At 37.6% G+C, this 19,400-nt stretch overlaps 3 protein-coding genes across 8 annotated transcripts; all 3 read right to left on the reverse strand.

Moving 5' to 3' along the window:
• Window positions 1-2,440: 2,440 nt before the first annotated feature.
• On the reverse strand, window positions 2,441-17,589 carry LOC111337740 (neurocalcin homolog). 2 transcript variants are annotated; one of them, XM_088742665.1, is made up of 2 exons: window positions 17,545-17,589; window positions 2,441-3,381 (listed from the first exon to the last, which is right to left on the reverse strand). In XM_088742665.1, exon 2 carries the CDS (start codon window positions 3,369-3,371, stop codon window positions 2,793-2,795), a length of 579 nt encoding a protein of 192 aa, XP_088598791.1. In that variant the 5' UTR covers window positions 3,372-3,381; window positions 17,545-17,589; the 3' UTR covers window positions 2,441-2,792. The 2 variants fall into 2 exon arrangements, with proteins under 2 accessions (XP_088598791.1, XP_088598790.1); XM_088742664.1 differs by lacking the exon at window positions 17,545-17,589 and adding an exon at window positions 15,961-16,094.
• On the reverse strand, window positions 5,603-16,981 carry LOC148717371 (neurocalcin homolog). 2 transcript variants are annotated; one of them, XM_088742663.1, is made up of 2 exons: window positions 16,731-16,981; window positions 5,603-7,480 (listed from the first exon to the last, which is right to left on the reverse strand). In XM_088742663.1, exon 2 carries the CDS (start codon window positions 7,462-7,464, stop codon window positions 6,880-6,882), a length of 585 nt encoding a protein of 194 aa, XP_088598789.1. In that variant the 5' UTR covers window positions 7,465-7,480; window positions 16,731-16,981; the 3' UTR covers window positions 5,603-6,879. The 2 variants fall into 2 exon arrangements, with proteins under 2 accessions (XP_088598789.1, XP_088598788.1); XM_088742662.1 differs by lacking the exon at window positions 16,731-16,981 and adding an exon at window positions 15,961-16,079.
• LOC111337742 (neurocalcin homolog) lies at window positions 8,878-17,826 on the reverse strand. Of its 4 annotated transcripts, XM_022944095.2 has the most exons (3): window positions 17,766-17,826; window positions 17,545-17,612; window positions 8,878-10,054 (listed from the first exon to the last, which is right to left on the reverse strand). In XM_022944095.2, the coding sequence occupies exon 3, from the start codon at window positions 10,044-10,046 to the stop codon at window positions 9,453-9,455; it is 594 nt and encodes a 197-aa protein (XP_022799830.1). In that variant the 5' UTR covers window positions 10,047-10,054; window positions 17,545-17,612; window positions 17,766-17,826; the 3' UTR covers window positions 8,878-9,452. The 4 variants fall into 4 exon arrangements, with proteins under 4 accessions (XP_022799830.1, XP_088598787.1, XP_022799832.1 ...); XM_088742661.1 differs by lacking the exons at window positions 17,545-17,612; window positions 17,766-17,826 and adding an exon at window positions 15,961-16,051; XM_022944097.2 differs by lacking the exons at window positions 17,545-17,612; window positions 17,766-17,826 and adding an exon at window positions 12,068-15,942.
• Between the last annotated feature and the right edge of the window lie 1,574 nt (window positions 17,827-19,400).

Below are 19,400 nucleotides of genomic sequence, written 5' to 3' on the forward strand. Positions count from 1 at the left end.
ATGTTTTCGAGAGGCTGCTTTCAGCTCAAATGGGCGACTTTTACCAAAACACATTGTCTGAATACGTATCTGCGTACAGAAGGCACCATAGCTGTGGGACATCTTTGCTTAGGCTGACTGAGGACTGGAGGCGTAGTCTAGATAATAATAAAGAGATCGTGGCGGTTATATCAATGGATTTGTCAAAAGCTTTCGACACCGTATACCTCATGCTTTGCTACTAGCGAAACTGAAAGCGTATGGTTTGCGTGAATCCAGTTGTGCCCTTATCGGTGACTACTTGACGGATAGAATGCAGCGAGTGAAAATTGGTGATGCTTATTCGGATTGGATGAGCGTGAAGCGTGGCGTGCCTCAAGGCAGCATCCTGGGACCCATGTTTTTCAACATGTTCCTCAATGACCTCATCTTTCACATTAAGTCTGTAAAACTGAACACTTATGCTGATGACTGCCAACTGCACACATCTGACGTAGACCCAGTAGCCTTGGAACAACGGATCAATCATGATGTACAAATAGCAAACAAATGGTTCGAAGATAATGGGATGAAAGCCAACCCCGCTAAACACCAAGGGATGGTTCTTGGCAAAACCGATTACCCTTTCTCCTTCTCAACCACAAGATGCCCAGAACGTTTTGGAATAATTCTCGATAATGAACTTAATTTCAAGGAACACATATCCTCTGTATGTAAAAAAATAAATAATCAGTTCAGTGTCTTCAAAAGATTTGGCAAACTTATTTCTACCGAAATTATGCTTCGGCTATATAAAACGTTTATGTTACCCCATTTTCACTACTGTTCAATGATATAGCACTTTTGTGATTCAGAGGACTCTGTTAAACTTGACACCTTAAATAGACGTTTTTTAAGATTTGTTTTAAAGGACTGGGACTCGAACTATGATGATCTTTTAGACAAGGCAGGTGTGTGTGGTTTAGCCAACAGGAGGATACAAAATATGATGATTTGTATATTCAACTGTCTCCATCTTGGTAAATATCTGTGCTATTTGAAACAACTGATCAAGCTAAGATCTACTGCTTACTCCCTAAGGGGCACCAATATTTTATCACTTCCTAAGCCGTTTACAACCACATATGGTCTAAATTCTTTTAGCTATTCATCTGTTAAGTACTGGAACTCCCTCCATGACCACTTTAGAAAGACTGTAGACTATAGTGAATTTAAGCGCAAACTGTTAGTGCACGGTTTCTGTTAATATTACATTATATTATTAAATTCGTGATTATTATATTATTATATTATGAATTATTTTTTTTATCTTTTTAGCCTTGTTCTTGCTGTAACTTTTAAAATTAGTAATTAGGATCGGAGATGCTAGCTTGTAAGCTACACTGAAATCCGAGGATAAATAAAGTTTATGTATGTATGTATGTATGTATAGCTCTGTAGAGCTGTGTACAGCTGTGTACAGCTGTGTATAGCCCTGTACGGCTGTATATAGCCGTGTATAGTCCTGTATAGCTGTGTATAGCACTGTATAGCCGTATATAGCTCTGTAGAGCTGTGTACAGCTGTATAGCTGTGTATAGCTGTGCACAGCCCTGTACAGCTGCGTATAGCTGTGCATAGCCCTGTATACGGCTGCGTATAACTCTGTATAGCGGTGTATAGCCCTGTATAGCTGTGTATAGCTGTGTGTAGCCGTACATAGTTGTGTATAGTCGTGTATAGCTGTGTATAGACGTGTATAGCCCCCTCTAGCTGTGTATAGGACTTTATAGCTGGGTATAGCCCTGTGGAGCCGTATTTCGCCCTGTATGTGTGTGTAGAATATTGTATGTAATGTTAGGAAAGTATAGGACATTATATGTATTTGGACATAATAATTCCCCATACATGACTTTCCTTCAACTCTTACAGGGGAAGTTGCTGCTTCAATCTTAAGCCCTTCGTCCATTCTACCGTCTATCATAGTGATCGGAATAAAGCAAAATGCTTCTTTCGACTTTCTCTTCTAACTTCAGCTTGTGTTAGGGTGAAAAAGGGACGCGGTGTTCTCGTTCAAGGTATAATTATTGAACGTTCATTTAGGGTGAGAAAACGTTTGGGAGTGAATTGAGGGAAAAACGATTTTACATGGTGACAGACCCGTGGTCAAACAAAGTTTATGAAGCAAGACAGGAGGGAGTTGCTTTGTAATCAAATGGGGGGGGGGGGGGTGCAACTCCATTTTCTAAACAACTGAATCTCTCACTCTTGATAGGTAAAATTTCATGTTGCTAAAAGGAAGTAAAAGGGATTTTTTCAAAGAGCGGAGTCATATTGGTTTTTCACTGATTTTCTTTCGTTTTTGTCTGCTCGGTCACGCTTCATACAAGTAATTTATTGACAACTTGCTGGCCGAAAACGATCTTAATACAAGAAAATTATTGGACCCTGCGAAACACACAACCCGAATACTTACCAATGATTGCGACAAGGTTTGTTTAATTAATCTAACATTGAGGAGACGAAGGATTACTCACAGATAAATAAGTGAAAGATGGCACACAAAGTCATTTTAAACTTATGCAAAAAACGAAGCATTTCCAACCAGCTGGCGATACAACAAGCAAGCAAATAATCCATTGAGAACGTCTAAGTTATTTATTTACTCAACACTAACAGTGTACAAAAGCCACTGCTCCAATTTCAAGGCAGTAAGTATGAGCACAAAACCGGGGGGTGCTTGTCTTGTCTAAAGGATAAAAGGCATACTATTAAACAGCTTTCGGCCAAGATAATACATTGACAACTATTCACAATAAAATTTTGTTCCAAGCCTAGCCGGAGCCCCCAGCAGGGTCGCATTGCAGTAGGCGCACGATTGAGGGGTCGCTTTTGGCTCCTTCGATAAACTCAGCTTGTGAGAGCCTTCCATCCAGATTTTTATCCATTTGCTGGAAAATCTTCTCTACTCGTTTTTCTGGCGTGCTCTCGTCTTCGGGCATTTTCATCACAGATCCTACCATCTTATAGATGGCCCTGACGATTTCTAACATTTCTTCCTTTGAAATGTAACCATTGCCATCCAAGTCGTACATGCTGAACGCCCATTTAAGCTTCTGCTCGAGTTTTCCGCGCGAAGTCACCGACAAAGCGCAGATGAACTCACGGAAGTCGATCGTACCATCCTCGTTCTTATCAAACGTACGAAAAACGTGCTCCGCAAACTTGGACGCGTCGCCGTACGGGAAAAAATTGCCATAGATTTTCTTGAACTCTTCCACAGTAAGGTGACCACTGGGGCAGTCTTTAAGGAAACCTTTGTACCATTCTTGTAGTTCTTGTTCGTTAAATTCTGTCTGTTGAACAAGGTCGGTAATCTGCTCCGGCCTGAGCTTACTATTTTGTTTCCCCATCTCTCAGCACCTGCGAGTCAAATAAAAAGACAGCGTCTCTGTGAATTGATAAATTTCCATTCGCATTTGCATCCAAAATACCGTTGTTTTTCGTCTGTGTTTTCACAGACCTGGAATGACTAATGTCTTCACCTCACCTCAGACGTACACTAAATATTTTACGAATTGTGGCTAAGAAAAAAAAAATCCTATCGCAATTCACTCTTCTCGACAGCCCTAGGAGTTGAAAGTAGAGAAAGCGCCGTTCCAAGAGGGAGAAAGAATTTTTAAAGCCTCATTGTAATGCAAATATCTCATAGTCGAACATTTAAATTTAGGGAAAACTACTCCGAGCGAAGCACACGATTTAATATTAAATTTTAATTGTTACCTTTTCATTTAATATTGTCAGATTCGTTAGCATAGATGTCACTACGGAGTATATGACCGAAGAAAAGACAGAATCCAGGTGTATTTTTTCTCCTTGCAGGGCCACAAGAAATTCACAAAAACTGTTAAACCTGATCCAGACGGAGTTTGCCAACTGTGAAACTCAAACCAAAAACATTCATTGTTTGTTCTCGACACACACCGCTAAGTTAATTTGTAAGTTTAAACAAAGAACCCACGCGTTCTTTTGAGCAAACAAGCTTGATTTATTCAAGTTTTACAAAATATCTGAGAAAGTACGCGCGCTCTCATTGGTTGAAGGCCTATCATTAACTGCACCGGTAAATACTCAGTGCACTGAAACTGACAGTCATTTTAGAAATATAATGGACCGTGCTTTACATCGACTGAGTTGCTAACTGTACTTTACATCTATTACTGGCGTAAGAATCAGCGTAGGATGACGGGGAACACGAGAAAAGCTTAAAAATCCCTTGCATTTGGTTTGTAATTATATCACAAGCATTGAAATGCGGTCTATAGGCTCAATGATCGTCAATCTCTTGCCGTATGATATACACCGCGGAAATGTATACCGGAACAACATGCCTAAAAACAAGCGACTGCAGATGTTATCTTTGTAAGGAATCGAAGGGGAGCTAAGTACGGGAAGCGCAGACTAAGTAAAGGAGATGCGTTTTAACGGTAAATTCTATTTAATCCTTGTAATGTTTAGCCATAACACTTTTTTTTATTAAGTACTCGAAAAGATAATTTTAAACGAGCCTTCAGCTCTCAGTCTAACGCCCAGACTTTAACATGGAGCAAATAGTGAATTTGCCTAATTTGTGGTTGGCATAAACCCTATATCTGCATCGTTTTAATGCACAAATGACAATCATATCGTATGATCTCAAAAGCTCCAGCCGACCGACACAAAGCGATTCAACCGCACTAAGGTAGCTTTTAAAATGATTACAAGAAAATGCCTTTGCATACACCTGTCTGATGTATTAACTTATGGGTGTACAGGGTGGGGAACATGTCTGAAATGGAGTGAAGTGGGGTAGGGTGACGCACGAAAGTAGACTCGAACATGGCTAGGTAAGCTCTAGTTCGCGAATACTGCCACATTTTCTTTAGTCCCCCCACTTCCCCCCCCCCCCAAAAAAAAAAAAAAAGGAAAAAAGAAATTCAGCGATTAAACTCAGGAAAGGATACCAAAAAAAAGAAAAAAGAAATTCAGCGATTAAACTCAGGAAAGGATACCAAAAAAAAAGAAAAAAGAAATTCAGCGATTAAACTCAGGAAAGGCTACCAATTAAAACGAGTTTTTATTCCCTGAAATGTTTAGCCTTGACTTCCCCTCGCGATTTCGATACAATTTCCTGAAAACAGGTTTTGTGAACAGACAATCTTATCCGTGAGTTTTAACGCCAAATTCTTTGTCAAATTTACAAGGTAACGTAAGGCAGTCAAAACAGACACGTGCCAATCGAAGATTTGGAGTTGAAGGGTTTATCAAAACTCTGTCAGTCGAAGTGCTCACACGTCAGTGTTCCATTCTACAAGCTTCAATAGATACTTTTCACCAGTCTCATAGAAAAAAGCGAGATTGGTTAACTCAGCAGAATTTGGCCACTTCTGGCAAGAATTCAGAATTCAAGTGAAGTTCTCGAGTGTTAAGTGCGTACATAATTGAAACCACGAAAAGGCGATAGGATGAAAAACGCCCCAGCCATTCATCTCGTACCTTCCTGGCTTTAAGATGTGGGGGTCAACAACGAATATTTCCTTCCTTTTGGCGTGCGGAAAAATCAAACAAAACACAACTAAGTTTTAAACGCAAGGTCTGCTCGTCATTAACAATTCAAAGACTCTTTTAATTTTTTTCACATTTCAACTATTCGAACTCTTCGAAAAGGTTAGTAGAGCATTGCTGTACAGGAACGTACCCCGTAAAGGAACGTAAAATGACAAAATAATCGGTACGTTGAGACACTTTAACTATCTTAAATCTTGGGTTAGCCGTCTACACTCTTATAGAGAAACAATGTTCCAGTCCACTCGTATTTTATATAATGTGCTCTTTAAGGAAGAACATTTCTCATAAGCAGCCTAACAACAATATTCTGTTATATAGCACGCCTTATCTGAAAACATAATGCCTTCCATACCCAAAAATCGTTATCCGAAATTGCAACCACCCCATAAGCTGACCGATGAGAAGGCATTAAAAGCAAGCTGAAAATTGAGTGCATCACCAAGGATTGATGATGTCTTGAAAACTGCTCTGGAAAGAAAAACCGTTTCTCTAACAAATAGAATTGTCCTTCAAAACTTTAGAGCGCTGAGTGTCATATCTAGACTACAATGATCGGCCAAAAATGTTCGCACACAATCTTTTCCTTTCTTAGTTCTAGAAGCCAAACAAGACAAGTTAAGAACTACTATAACGTTGTTACACAAACAAGCAACAAATTTTACAAGAAATTGTGATTTGTTGTTTGTTTTCCTTCCTTTGTCAAGTCGAGAGTTTCCATCGTTACATTAAAAAAGACACTTGGCAAACACTGAGACGAAACACATAATATCTTCCTTCAGTGCTTATCTGCCACAAACCAATCAACGAAATAAATAAATAAATATTCCTCTGGCGAGCTCTCTTTAATTGATCGAAACTAGGCTCTTTTAATCACGATTTGATTCGAAGACAAAAGAAAAACGATGAATTCCCTCTGTAAGGCTGCCTTTGTAGACAATGAAACGACTTTCTACCTAGAAAACGTACACTAAGATATACAACAAATCGAGCATCAGCGAAAAATTATCTAAAACTGCTCCTCTTAGAAAGCTAAATGCGCCAATACAAATCTGCCTAGAACCTAGCTTTTGACTTCCCGCGTCAAAATAGGTCAGCTGTGCTCAATAAATTTGACATGCTTGGCTCAATCTGTGGGTGTTATGGCAGGAAGTGCCACTTTTTCTTGATTGGCTGGCTTGTCAATGAAGAAAAGTGTCGAGTAAATGTCTTTTTAAAGAAGTTATCATACGTCTAACCAAGATACGAGACCAAAATGTACATTCCTCTATGGAAAAGAAACAATAAGACGTAACACTAAAACAATTCAACTGAAATCTATTCCCCCGAAGATCCTTGTGCAGGGTCGCATTGGAGTAGGCGCACGATCGACGGATCGCTTTTGGCCCCTTCGATGAACTCGGCTAGAGAAAGCTTTCCATCCAAATTTTTATCCATTTGCTTAAAAATCTTATCAGTCCGTTTCTCTGGCGTGCTCTCGTCTTCAGGCATTTTCATTACGGAGCCCACCATCTTGTAGATGGCCTTGACGATTTCCAGCATCTCTTGTCGGGAGATAAAACCATTACCATCCAAATCATACATGCTAAAAGCCCACTTAAGCTTCTGCTCGAGTTTACCGCGCGATGTCACGGACAAGGCGCAGATGAATTCACGGAAGTCGATAGTGCCGTCGCCATTGCTATCGAACGTCCGGAACACGTGCTCTGCGAACTTGGATGCGTCACCGTACGGGAAGAAGTTACCATAGATTTTCTTGAACTCTTCCACAGAGAGATAACCGCTCGGGCAATCCTTGAGGAATCCCTTGTACCATTCATGTAGCTCGTGCTCGTTAAACTCAGTGTTCTCTTTCAGATCCGCCAATACCTCGGGCTTGAGTTTGCTGTTTTGTTTGCCCATTGTTCACGCGCGAAACCTATAAAAGGGTGGAGGGCAACTGAGTTAAACCAGTACATCATCAAATGTGAGACAATGAAGAGAGTAGTGCAGGTGAAGAGGCGAATCCCACGCGTCTTGGATTGCTGGCGCACGTCAGCGGTGAGTTGAGTTAGTACGAGAGCAGATGAAGTTGACGGCGTCAGTGATTATGGTCAGACTCTGAAGTGAGTATAGAAGTGTTTGTTAACCGTGCATCCAGCAGTGACATCCGACCTTTTAACTTAGTAGGAAGGTTAGTTTGACCACGATTACAGCCGTTGTTAACTGTTAATGACACTGTTACTTGTTTTTTCTTTTGTGTTCTGTATATTTCACTCCCAAGAACAGAGGCACAGAGTTGTTTGAAGGGGCAGTTCTTACATCATCAGAGTCAAAGCCACTGAACTTGGAAACTAAATTGCAACTGAAGCTGAATCTTTCCCTATCATAGCTCGTCGAGTATGCCAAATCACTGAGCACTGGTTAGCAAAAGAACAAAAAACTCAAGTCTAAAGAACCTGAGATGTCTTATCCGCTACTTTGCCGTCGTTTAACTTAAACTTGACAATAAAAATATTGCTGAGGAAACCGTGGTGTGAAGCCATTCAAATGACGAGTTCAATCAAATGTTCGACAAAAAAAAAAGGAAAGAAACCTAAACGACCCAGTTAATTTGACTCCTAACAGTGACTGGCATCTCATTTCTCTTTGCAATATCACCCCTGATAAAACATTATGGTCATGAGAATAAAGGAAATGATCACCAACGAAAGAAGCTCTTGATTGTTGAACAAATTTTCCTTGTCAGCACTTTGGGAAAGGTATAGAGAACAGTAAAGAGAATATGTACTCTGATGTTATGGCGTGTCGTGCAACACTGAATGGAAATTACAACTCCTGGATTATCAAATCTTTTGCAACCTTTGTACTTGGTCTCCCAAATTGCGGGAGATTAGGAAAAATTTACAGCTGGAAAGTTAATCCATTAAAAGTTGGTAGGGTTCTGTGCCGTTGCTTGTGCAAGGATTGAAGGTGGAATCACACCATGGAAAATAGTGAAGAATCATTTACATATAACAAATGAATGTCTGAAGTGCTGAAGAAAGTGCACAACAATAAATAAGGAAGTGTTTCAATGCATGTTTACAATATAAATACTGGTAGTCAAGGATTACCAAAAATATGTAGATAGTTAAGAGCTGACTTTGAAGCTTGTGTTCAAAGTAAGTAAACAGTACAAATAAATTTTTGTTTTCACCCCTTATGGCATCAAAACAAAAGAGGTCAGTCCTGAAATAAATATAACGGTACAGCTAAAAAAAAAAAAAAAAAAACAACATATTAGTTTACCACTGATGCAGTAGCTCCTGGCAACAAGCAAAAACAAATTACAGATTTGTGTCAGTAGTACTTTATTTCATAAATCCACATATACAAGCTACACAGAAGGGGGCAAAAACAAAATTTCAACAATTTTCTGAAGCTCAAAAAGTATTCTGTGAGTGGAGCTGCCTTCTTTCTTAGTATTTAACACGCCAAATGTTAAGTATGCTTGTCTAAGTTTGCTCACATCTAGACTTCAATATACAACATTATTTACCAAAGTGCACCATGGGAGCATGAAAATAAGTGATATTATTTAGATACAGACATCAAATAAATATCAAATTTCAAAAGTCAATGTCAAACAGAATTCATGTCTATCTTCCCTCTATAAAAAGCTGTGAAGATATTAATCAAATACAATTTCTCTTTAGAATTATGTACACTTGTAACTCAAATATCAATATTATCAATGGAACCACTTCACTTCTGAATAGTTATTTAACAGCTGCTGTCTTAAGAAGCCATGATTAAAAGAAGAAAACTAGCTGGCAAGATACGTGTATTCTACACTGAATTGGGATCTAGCATAAATTTGAGTTGCATTTTTCATTGAGCATATTTTTGTATTCACCATATTTTTGTATTCACCCTATGGATGGTTGAGGTGTGGCAGTTGTAGCATCACACTGCAGAAGACGCACAATGGATGGGTCATTCTTGGCCCCAGCAATGAACTCTTCAAGAGAAAGCTTCCCATCACTGTTTGTATCCATTTGATTAAAAATCTTATCAGTACGTTTCTCTGGTGTACTTTCGTCATCTGGCATTTTCATAACAGTGCCTACCATCTTGTAAATAGCCTTGACTATTTCCAGCATTTCTTCCCTAGATATGTAACCATTGCCATCCATGTCATACATGCTAAAAGCCCATTTTAATTTGTCATCCAGCTTTCCCCGAGATGTCACTGACAGTGCAACCATGAATTCACGGAAATCAATATTGCCATCATCATTCTTGTCAAACGTACGAAACACATGCTCAGCAAACCTAGATGCATCTCCATAAGGGAAGAAATTGCCATAGATTTTCTTGAACTCCTCTACAGTGAGATGTCCAGTGGGGCAGTCCTTCAAAAAGCCCTTGTACCACTCTTTGAGTTCCCCTTCAGAGAACTCTGTTTCTTCTTTTAAGTCAGCTAGCACTTCTGGTTTAAGCTTACTGTTCTGTTTGCCCATTATTTACTCTAAAGGCACAGAAATAAATAAGTGTTAGCCTTAAAAATTAAGAAACTACAATTGTAAAACTTTCTTTGAATTTTAGGTCTCAGCAATTAGAACAAATCATTATTAATAATCATTTTTGTCTCAGTGTAAAAACCACAGACACTTTAATGTGATACTGATAGGTGTTTTTTATGTGTATTGATCAATCACAAGGAAATTTAGAACATTCAAGTAAACCTAGAAAACCATGAACTGATTATCATTGCTGATTGCAGTTTCATTATTTTATGTCTGATTGGATTTCTTCTTTAAACACAATAACATTATTTCAAATTTATTGAGTTCAAGGCTGTCTGTATTTCAGGGCAAAGCCATACCTGAGAATTTAAACTTTAGAGCAATAATTTCTTATTTGTCTCACAATGTACTTAGTTCTGATGCATATTATAATCTTCTAACTGCAGACTACTGCCAGTCCTCTCCAGGTGCTAAGTTCAACTAGTTGTGCATCACTTAAGGCAACAAACTTCTTTGTGATCCACCTTAGAAGTGGCTACATTGTCAGACAAATGACAATACACAAGCATCATTATTCTTTACCTTGATAAGAGACCACAACCTTTTTAGTACATTTATACCAACATCGTGCCCAGAAAATTAGTTCAGCCTTCTACACATACATTTTAGGACATCTCAAACTTTTGAATCAATCAGTATTCATAATTCAGAAGGCCACACAGCAAATTGTTTTGTAGCACTGTCAAACAATTTCAGTGTAAATGATTCCAAAAATTGATAACAATGTTTATGAGGGTATAATTTGAAAACAAGAAGTTCTATCCAGATTAATAATTTAAGCCAATGGACACAATTCCTTATTTAGCAGGTAGACAGCTTAGGAAAATCAAAACATAAAATGATTTTTAAAAAAGAGGATTATAACATCAACAGTTATAGCTGTATATAAAACAAAAACATCCATTTGTCTTTAAATAGAAGACTATTTCATTGAGCTCTTTTCAAAGTCTCTCTCAATCTAAAAATTTAAAGATTAAAGTAGTACTCTGATATCACGAGCACAATCATTGTTTTGCATATTTTTGAAAAATTAGTTACTTGAGCAAAAAATCAGGGAAATTACTGGATAAATCTTCTTGCTATAAATTTCATGATGGAAGACCCTCGCCAACTAAAAGAGTAATTTATGGAAAAAATTTAAGTGCCATACAGCAAGGGATTAGGAAAATAATTTTTATTTAGGGGGATAAATGCACCATTGTCTGTCACTGCCATTGCCAGTTAGCAATTAGACAGTAGTATTTATGACCTGTTCAAGTATAAACTAGAACATTAAAAAATATTTTTTTCATTAAATCTTATAAATTATGACCATAAATGTCATCAGTTGATTTTATATTGCAACTATAAAGGTGATAGAGTCTTATTATTTATCTATACCTTATTAAACTCCTCAATTGAAACATAATTTAAAATGTATGTATATTGGATCCATAATAACAATCATTGAATAATTCTGTCTTACATTAGGATGGCAAAAGAACATCATGCAAAACTTTGGGAACTTGATTTAATATAGCCCTGAGGTAACTCTGCAACATTTTTAGAACAAATATTTTTTAACTCCTAGTATGAATTTACATTTAGCAACTCATTTTTTTTTAAATCACATCAGGATTACAAATTTAGATTCATGATGACAGCCCATACTGATATACTGGGTCATCTTTTCTGGATGTCATTGCCACAAATACATGTTATAATTAATCTAGTTGGCATATTCGTTATAAAGTGCTCTACTTTACTAAGTTAAATTTCTTGTTCCCTTGATCAACCCCAACTTTTCTCCTCAAGTGCTTCTTATGATGTACGAGAACCATCTCCAAAAGCAACAAATGTTCAAACAAATTGAAAAATAGTGCATGCAATTATGGTCACCGGTTAAAAAAAATGTGTAAGATAAAGATGCAAATAAAAGAAAAATAAATGCAAACAAATGAATGTGTAGTACATACCATAAACTGTCAAGTGGAGTGTTACAACAATTGCTCCAGAGTAAAGTCCAAGTGCTCCAAATGAGGTCTCAGTATACTCCAATAGATATTGCCGTCATGTGCTGATAAGTACTCTGTCAATTGTACACTTTCTAACACCCTCAAACAAATAGCCTCCACAAAAAACAATGCGCGAAAAGATTGCCGCATTGAAGGAGTTGGTAGGTAAAATTGTAACATTTATTCACGCATATCATTGTGATGGTCATGGTTGTAAAATGGAAGTTGCAAGTTGTGATTAAATCAAAATCAAATCAAAGAAAAGGAACCAAAACAAACAAAAGTATGATGATAGAGTGCTAATAAGACATGCACTTCACAAGTTTTGTAATACCAGTTGATCATGCAAGTAACTGCAAAGTTCCCTTCACTTGAGCCTGAATCATTTTATGACCAATCCAGAAATGTTGCTTTTCCAACATGTTTCCATCAAATGCACTGGAATACTGTGGCAACTGAAAAGCTCCAAATTGGACAAGATGGATGTCTTATGAAAACACACTATATATATAGAGAATAGCCTGGAAACAACAGAGAACATTCTGAAAACACTTTTTGGTCACTATTGACAGCAAAATTAAAGCATTTAGCAAGCAATAACCTCTAAAGGCTAACTTGAATGAAAAAAATACAGAGAAAATAGCTGACCCTCATTCCTGCTTTCCAAGAGTTTTGACTTTTAGAGGAGAATTATGTTATTACCTCAAAGACTACCATTCATTGAAGAGTACCGGTAGCCTTACAAGTCAGATTTGACTACGCCAAATGGAAATAAAAGGATTCTTTTCTCTAAACACCTTCAAATAACATTCATCATCAGACCTGCCATTAACCATGAAGCACTGCTAAGCTTTCACTCATAAACAAGAAAAACAACAAGCCTGGTGAGGTGGGGTATATGCAAAATCTGACAATAATTGTTTTCGTAGTAATCATATAATCATTTTTTTTCTGCATTTCTTGTATGTTGAAAGGATAGAACCAGTCATGGACCAAGTTTTAGCTGGCCTTGATTAATCAAAATTGGTGGTTATCAGTTGATAACGCAATAGGGACCTTAAGCAGTCAGGACGGCAACGCCAAGGAAGACGTCGATTAAAAAGTGAATTTCTACTTTAAATTAAAATTTTGAAAATGGCTGCATGTGTTTACTATCTCATACAGTGCCACAACTCAACCTTGACATAAAGTATAAAAGTAGCGTTGAGTTCCAAATGGCAATTAAAATAATTTGCCGTCACAGTTTTGGTTCGCAGACGACGCAAATTTTGGTGATTTCACGTTTTTGTTTTGCAAAGGACAGCTAAGAAATGTACTAAGTTTTACAATGCACGTGCTGAACTATTGTTCTGCCAATTAGATCTTTTGTTTTACTCACGTCCTTGTTGCCGTCGCCGTTGTGGTTTGCTTAAGGTCCCTAATAATATAATCAACACTTTCCTCTGGGAATGTGAGAGAAAATTTCTTCAGAAATGCATGTCGCTAGTTCAGAGAAACTCGAAGAATTTGCATTTCCTTTATTAACTCTACATTGCAAAGTAATGTACCTTGCAAAATTTCCAGACAGGCAGTAGCCTAAAATTTGACCCTTTCTATATTAAAACTAACTTTCACCTAGATGAACTGCACTTTTGGTTCAGAGAACACCTACAAAGGAAGTCTCTGTAAAGTTATTCAAATGCTAATTTGAAATTGAAAACACTTAAGCCAGGCAATTTATTCCTCTTTAGAGACCCTGATCTTTTGACTTTCAAAATTAAGTTTCTCAATGATAATTAAGTGAGAGCAGAAACAATCACCGCAAGCATAAAGGACAAAGTGAGATGACAAAAGTAAAAACCTTTTTACTTTCTCCAAAAAGAAGTTCACCCTCACTTAGAATTACAAATAAACCTTGCTACATGTCAAACAAATTCAAGTCTCATTGTCATCTTTTGTTTAATCCAAAATAGACTAAACCTTCTAACCATTTTCAAACAACCAGGGATGCATTCACTCACAAGAGAATCTCAGAGAAAGCCACAATTTTAGGTGAAGCCACTCCAACAAAGGAAACAATTTTAGGGTACAAGGTTAATAAAAAATTAAGGCGTTACGCCTTTATGGCCATAATATCTGTTCACTACCATCCGTTATTCATGTCAGATATAAAAAGAATTATCAGTTCAAAGCAAAAGGAAAGACAGATTGAGAGCTCAATAACAAAACAATTAGGACCATCAACAGACACACAGAACCAAAAAGAGGTCAAGTTGAAACATCCTGCCATAAATTTCAACTGACAAAAAACCATGACAACTTTGGAATATAACACATAGCTTAAAATAATATTCTTTTGTGGTGAACCTATTTTCGTGGTCAGCAGGGAGGCAAAACCCATAAAATAAAGAAGATCATTTTCTTGAGCACGTTGAAAACCATACAGTATCAGAGTGATTTGTAAGTGCCCTTTGCTAACTTTCATCTCCAAGAAGTGCGGAAATCGCACATGATAGGAGCACGAGGGTCGAAGAAATATTACAGTAATAAATTATTCATATTGAAAATATCTTCCAAAACGCATAATACGTTATGTTAGGCATCGCATATGCAAAGCACCGCTAAAAAAATTACGGGAAGAATCCACATCTATTTAATGAAGAAATCTCTTGCCTTGGTATTTTACACAAACAATCTCTGAACGTTCCACTCGAACATATTATTTATGTTGCACAGATCTGACATCGAAATTTAGGCTAGTTTAGACGTTTGGCACCTGTAAGCGAGCAGGTTAGTAATTGAATAAAGCAATTTTTCGTTCCCTAATCCCTGATGGCGCTAAACGCAGTCTCTACACCTTTCCCGTTGAAACAGAGCTCTTTTCGATCAGTATTTTTAATAATTCATTAGACATGGTCTAAAAGATATAGCGTAGAAACAATACTTCGATCCAAAAGGTACCAAGATGTCCAAAATTGTCCTGGGAACGCACAAAGGGATTCATATGCGTTCGTACAATATGAGAGCACAATTTACCAGAAACTTCTCATCTTGTTGCCGCTAAGTGACTAAACCACAAATCCTCATACGATCTCAAAAGAAGATCGATTTTTCCGGAATGCGTACCCTGCCACTTTTTACTAGTCAACTCAAATTTAAACGGCAATCCCAATTGATATTCAAGCTATACCATTTACGGGTTTTATCGATCAAACTTGTGTATGAGAAGGAAAACCTTCCGTTTTGGATTTAATCGCACTACGTTTCCTGCTGGAGAACCGAACGCTCCGCATGTTTAAAACATTAAACATGTCAACAAACGTAAGGAGCGCCTCGCGAACCTCTTTGTCGCGTCATTCAAACAACTCATGGTTTTGTTAGCCCATTCTAGGTGATGGATATTTTATGCCCCTTCTTGCAAGCAATTGAACCGTGTAAAAAGGGCATAAACAACTCGAGAAGGGCGCTGTTTCTGGCTTGAATTGCCTTCGGAGATAGCAGGGAACAAGCGCTCAAGGACCCAAATCCTATCATCTCATCTCAAGCTAAACATCCAAAAGCGAATTTAGCCTCGACGATTTGCGGCGAAATTCCGCAATTAGTCGAGAAAAATCATACACGTTTGCTTCGCTGACTTCTACTCGCACGTTGAAGGCATTCAGGTCGGCTCGTAGGGAAATGGTGTGTGCAGGTGGCTATAGTGGCCAGAAATAGCTTGATTTATCAACAAACATTCGGTTTTGCGTCGAGAAAAATCGAGCAAGAATGCCCACTTTGTGCAAAGTAAGGTTCGTTTGAAATACTTCTCCTCTGAACAGTGGCAAATAAAACTGTTCTAAGTTATCTGCGAATAAAATAACCGAGAAATTACTCACCTAAGGAAAGCACCTTCTCCCAAACCGACTTTACGTACAGATTACAACCACAAACGGAGGGAAGACCGTGACTCTATGACGTCATAGAGAATTTGACGCATGCGTGTAAAACGGCAATCTCGCGCTAATTGGAAGAATCACGCGAAACTGGGCAATCAAGCGAAAAGGAATAAAATAATTTCGATCCTGTAATTAAGACATTTAAAAGCGAAGCATTCCCGTAAAACAGAAGGGAGTTTGTGATAGAAGGTGAAGAATTAAACTGTGTTTTAGGAATCATGAAATTGACAACTCCAAATGTTTAACTCATTCATAGATTTTGACAATCAACAATTAAGGGCGATCCAAAATATATAAGTCGCCTTGGAAATTTTCCCGAAGGCATTCATTTCGATTAAAGCCACTCCTCTCCAAAACTAACTCCAGTTTCTATACAAGTTAATGAAAGATAGAGGCACGAACTAAGGTAGAATTTCCCTCAGCTTTGTGAATATTGGAGAGAATTCCGTCGACTTCTATTGTTGATACACGAATAGACGGACTCAATTTAATTTTTATTTCAGGTTTTTCAAAAGTATCATTGATAAGCGTTCATCTGGTTTTGTTTCAGTTTATAATTAAGGTAAGCTATAGATATAATAAAACACCAGCTACATGACTCCAAAAGTAATTTTTTTTTTTAAGCAAGAACATTGATTTTTAAACTGTGCAGTGTTCGATCAAATTTGAAATGTAGATGAGTCGAAAATTTACAGCAAAAATTAAATTACCTTTTTCATCGGTTGTGTTTGTTAATTTTCAAAAGAAGGTGACCACTTCACTCAAACTCTGCGATTAAAACATGTTCGCTTTGTCTCCTCGTTTTCATCGATCTAAGATTGAAAATGACCACCTGGCCAGCTCCACAAAGATAATCTCTGATGTGTTTTTTTCGTCAACAAAGAAAATATTGTTCTGCCTATAGGTCTGCCGTATTGAAATTTCTCGAAAACGGTAATAGAGGAAATTCATTTCTCAGATTGCAGCGTATTTTTCGTTTTCACATCGCTCGATCAGCGAAATAATACTCAAAGGAGGCCGCAGTATGAAAAGGAAACAATTTTTATGACAACTTGGCTATCAAGAGCAGTAGGGCATTGTCTGCAAGACACGTTCGTGCAACATTTGATGAACCCCGGGGGGAAATCTTTTCGTGCGCCCATGCGCCAGTGCGCCCACTCCTACCCGCCCAACAGCTAAAATATTGTATAGGTTAAATTCCTCGTGGCTATCACTGATTTAAAAAGCTTTCGACTAAGGACTAACAGATATGAACTTGATGGAGCAGAAACAAATCGGCATTTAAGTGAAGACGGAGATATACACGTAAAGTATCTAAATACATTTTATCGTGAATTCATTTAATTTCTATTTTAACCATTATTAAATGCAAATTCACGAGCACTTTAAGTTATCTATGTATGGTGTCAAGTATGCATTTGCGCCAATTTTTTCCGAGATTTTATCGAGAAAGGTGCTGAAGTAATTAATTCTGGAATTGAAGAGGCTTTGTGTCTGATTAATGAAAACGTGTGTGTGTCAAACCTGGTACGTGGAAACTTCGACCAAACACTTGCAGCGACGAATATTTCCGGCAAGGCTTCCTCCTTAGACTAAAAAACGATTTCAAGGGAGGTCAGTATGAGATGCAAAGTTAATTAGAATCTGTTAATTAAAACGGAGAGTGTCATTTATTTGGAAAACAAACATATTTGGGAATTTTCTCAGTAAGCTAAGTGTTTTTAAAAGAAAAAAAAATATCCTACTTTGTGAAAGAGTTTCTTGCAAGTTTCTCCCCCCTTAACTGAGCTGAATTTAGAGGCAATCAACGTGTTAGAATTAAATGTTTCAATTGTGAACAATAATCAGACTACGATCAATTTGAACCCTTTCCAAAACTTATTTCTTTTGAAAGTGTGTTTAGAACATTAAATGATGTTTGAATGACGTATAAAAGCTAAAAAGGAGTTTCCAGATGGATTGCTTTGATTTTCCCAATTGACGTCAGAGAAGAGTTCTCTAATCTGTTTTCACGTTCCTAGATGTCAGCAAATGTTTTTAAAACATTATGTCAACAAGTGGGGATCATTTCCTCAACCCATTTAATATGTTTTTTAATGAAAGACAGACGCGCACGTTATGCGATCCAGAATTACATAAATGATACTCTCGTTACGTCATTGTGAGCAAAATCCATCATCCAAATCGAGAGGCAGCACCCAAAATAGAAGCTAATAGAACAGAAGTTTTTAAAATAGAACGCGTACGTAACCCGTCTAAAAGCGGACGAAGCCCTTCAAAATCACTCAAAACAGTCTAAAATCAGGCAGAAAATTTTGACACTTGACGTAGAAAATCGAACAGGTTAGACAAAAGTCGGGGTAAGAGGGAACCGATCGACGTAAATCGAAGGAAAACTTCTCAACCCTTTTACTCCCACGAGTAACAAGTGACCAAGACATAATTTCTCCTAATTACATAAAAGTAGTATCAAGCAAACAAGTGATGAGAATAAAGAAAAATAACAAATAGAAGATTTTAGTTGATCCAATATTAAATTCTCAGAACTAACATCATAAAAGTTTGTATGGAAGACATCGAGGAGAATTACAGATGAGATCATGGAAGTGAAAGGGTTAACTAGAGGCAGCGTGGCCGAGTGGTCAGCGCGTCGGACTCGTAATCCGCTGCTCCCAGGTTCGAGTCCCGCTCTGACCACTATCTCGATTTGTTTCACGGTAGCTCCGAGTTCAAATCCTCGGCCATGCTTGTAAACTGCCAACTGGTTTGCCTCCGGCCAGTTAGGATTCTTAACAATTTATGTTCAATTTGAATTATTTATTTCTGTTGTTTATTGTTTATTGTGGGCCTCCTGGAAAGTAGCTTGTAGCTACTAGCTAAGTGTGGTGCCACATTAAAAATAAAACTTAACTTTACTTAACTGAGATAAAATCGTCTTATATGGGATAGCTTGTTCCCTTTTCAACCAATAATGAAACTGTCTCAAAATCTCCCTTTCGCAACATGCTTATTTTTAATGCCGAATTCTGAAAAGGTCGCAGACATATACCCCGCACTTGGCACACTTTCGACGTTTTCCCACCCTCAAGGCTGTTTTAATTTTTTCCGCATTTAGCTCATTGAGTCAAACGCGATTAAACTAATCCTAGGCCTACATTAGAGTGGAATTTTAATTTTTAATACTTTGCTACTCTTCAATGAAGTCTTTCAAATACAACTTTAGTCCTTCCGATTCCACTTTGATTAAAGAAATATTCTAAATTGGACCTTGGCAGGACACAATGTGCTACAGGTCATTAACTCTTGTTAACATAAAGCGGCTTTGAAAGAACCGTAATTGTTTTAAGGCTGTCTTTCGCTTCCGATTTAAAACAAACTGG

This window comes from Stylophora pistillata, chromosome 13, assembly GCF_964205215.1.
Source record: "Stylophora pistillata chromosome 13, jaStyPist1.2, whole genome shotgun sequence".
Lineage (NCBI taxonomy): Eukaryota > Metazoa > Cnidaria > Anthozoa > Scleractinia > Pocilloporidae > Stylophora > Stylophora pistillata.

Excerpts from the sequence above, each read along its gene's own strand:
- LOC111337742 (XM_022944095.2), bottom strand. The coding sequence starts at position 10,046 with ATGGGCAAACAGAACAGTAAGCTTAAACCAGAAGTGCTAGCTGACTTA.
- LOC148717371 (XM_088742663.1), bottom strand. The coding sequence starts at position 7,464 with ATGGGCAAACAAAACAGCAAACTCAAGCCCGAGGTATTGGCGGATCTG.
- LOC111337740 (XM_088742665.1), bottom strand. The coding sequence starts at position 3,371 with ATGGGGAAACAAAATAGTAAGCTCAGGCCGGAGCAGATTACCGACCTT.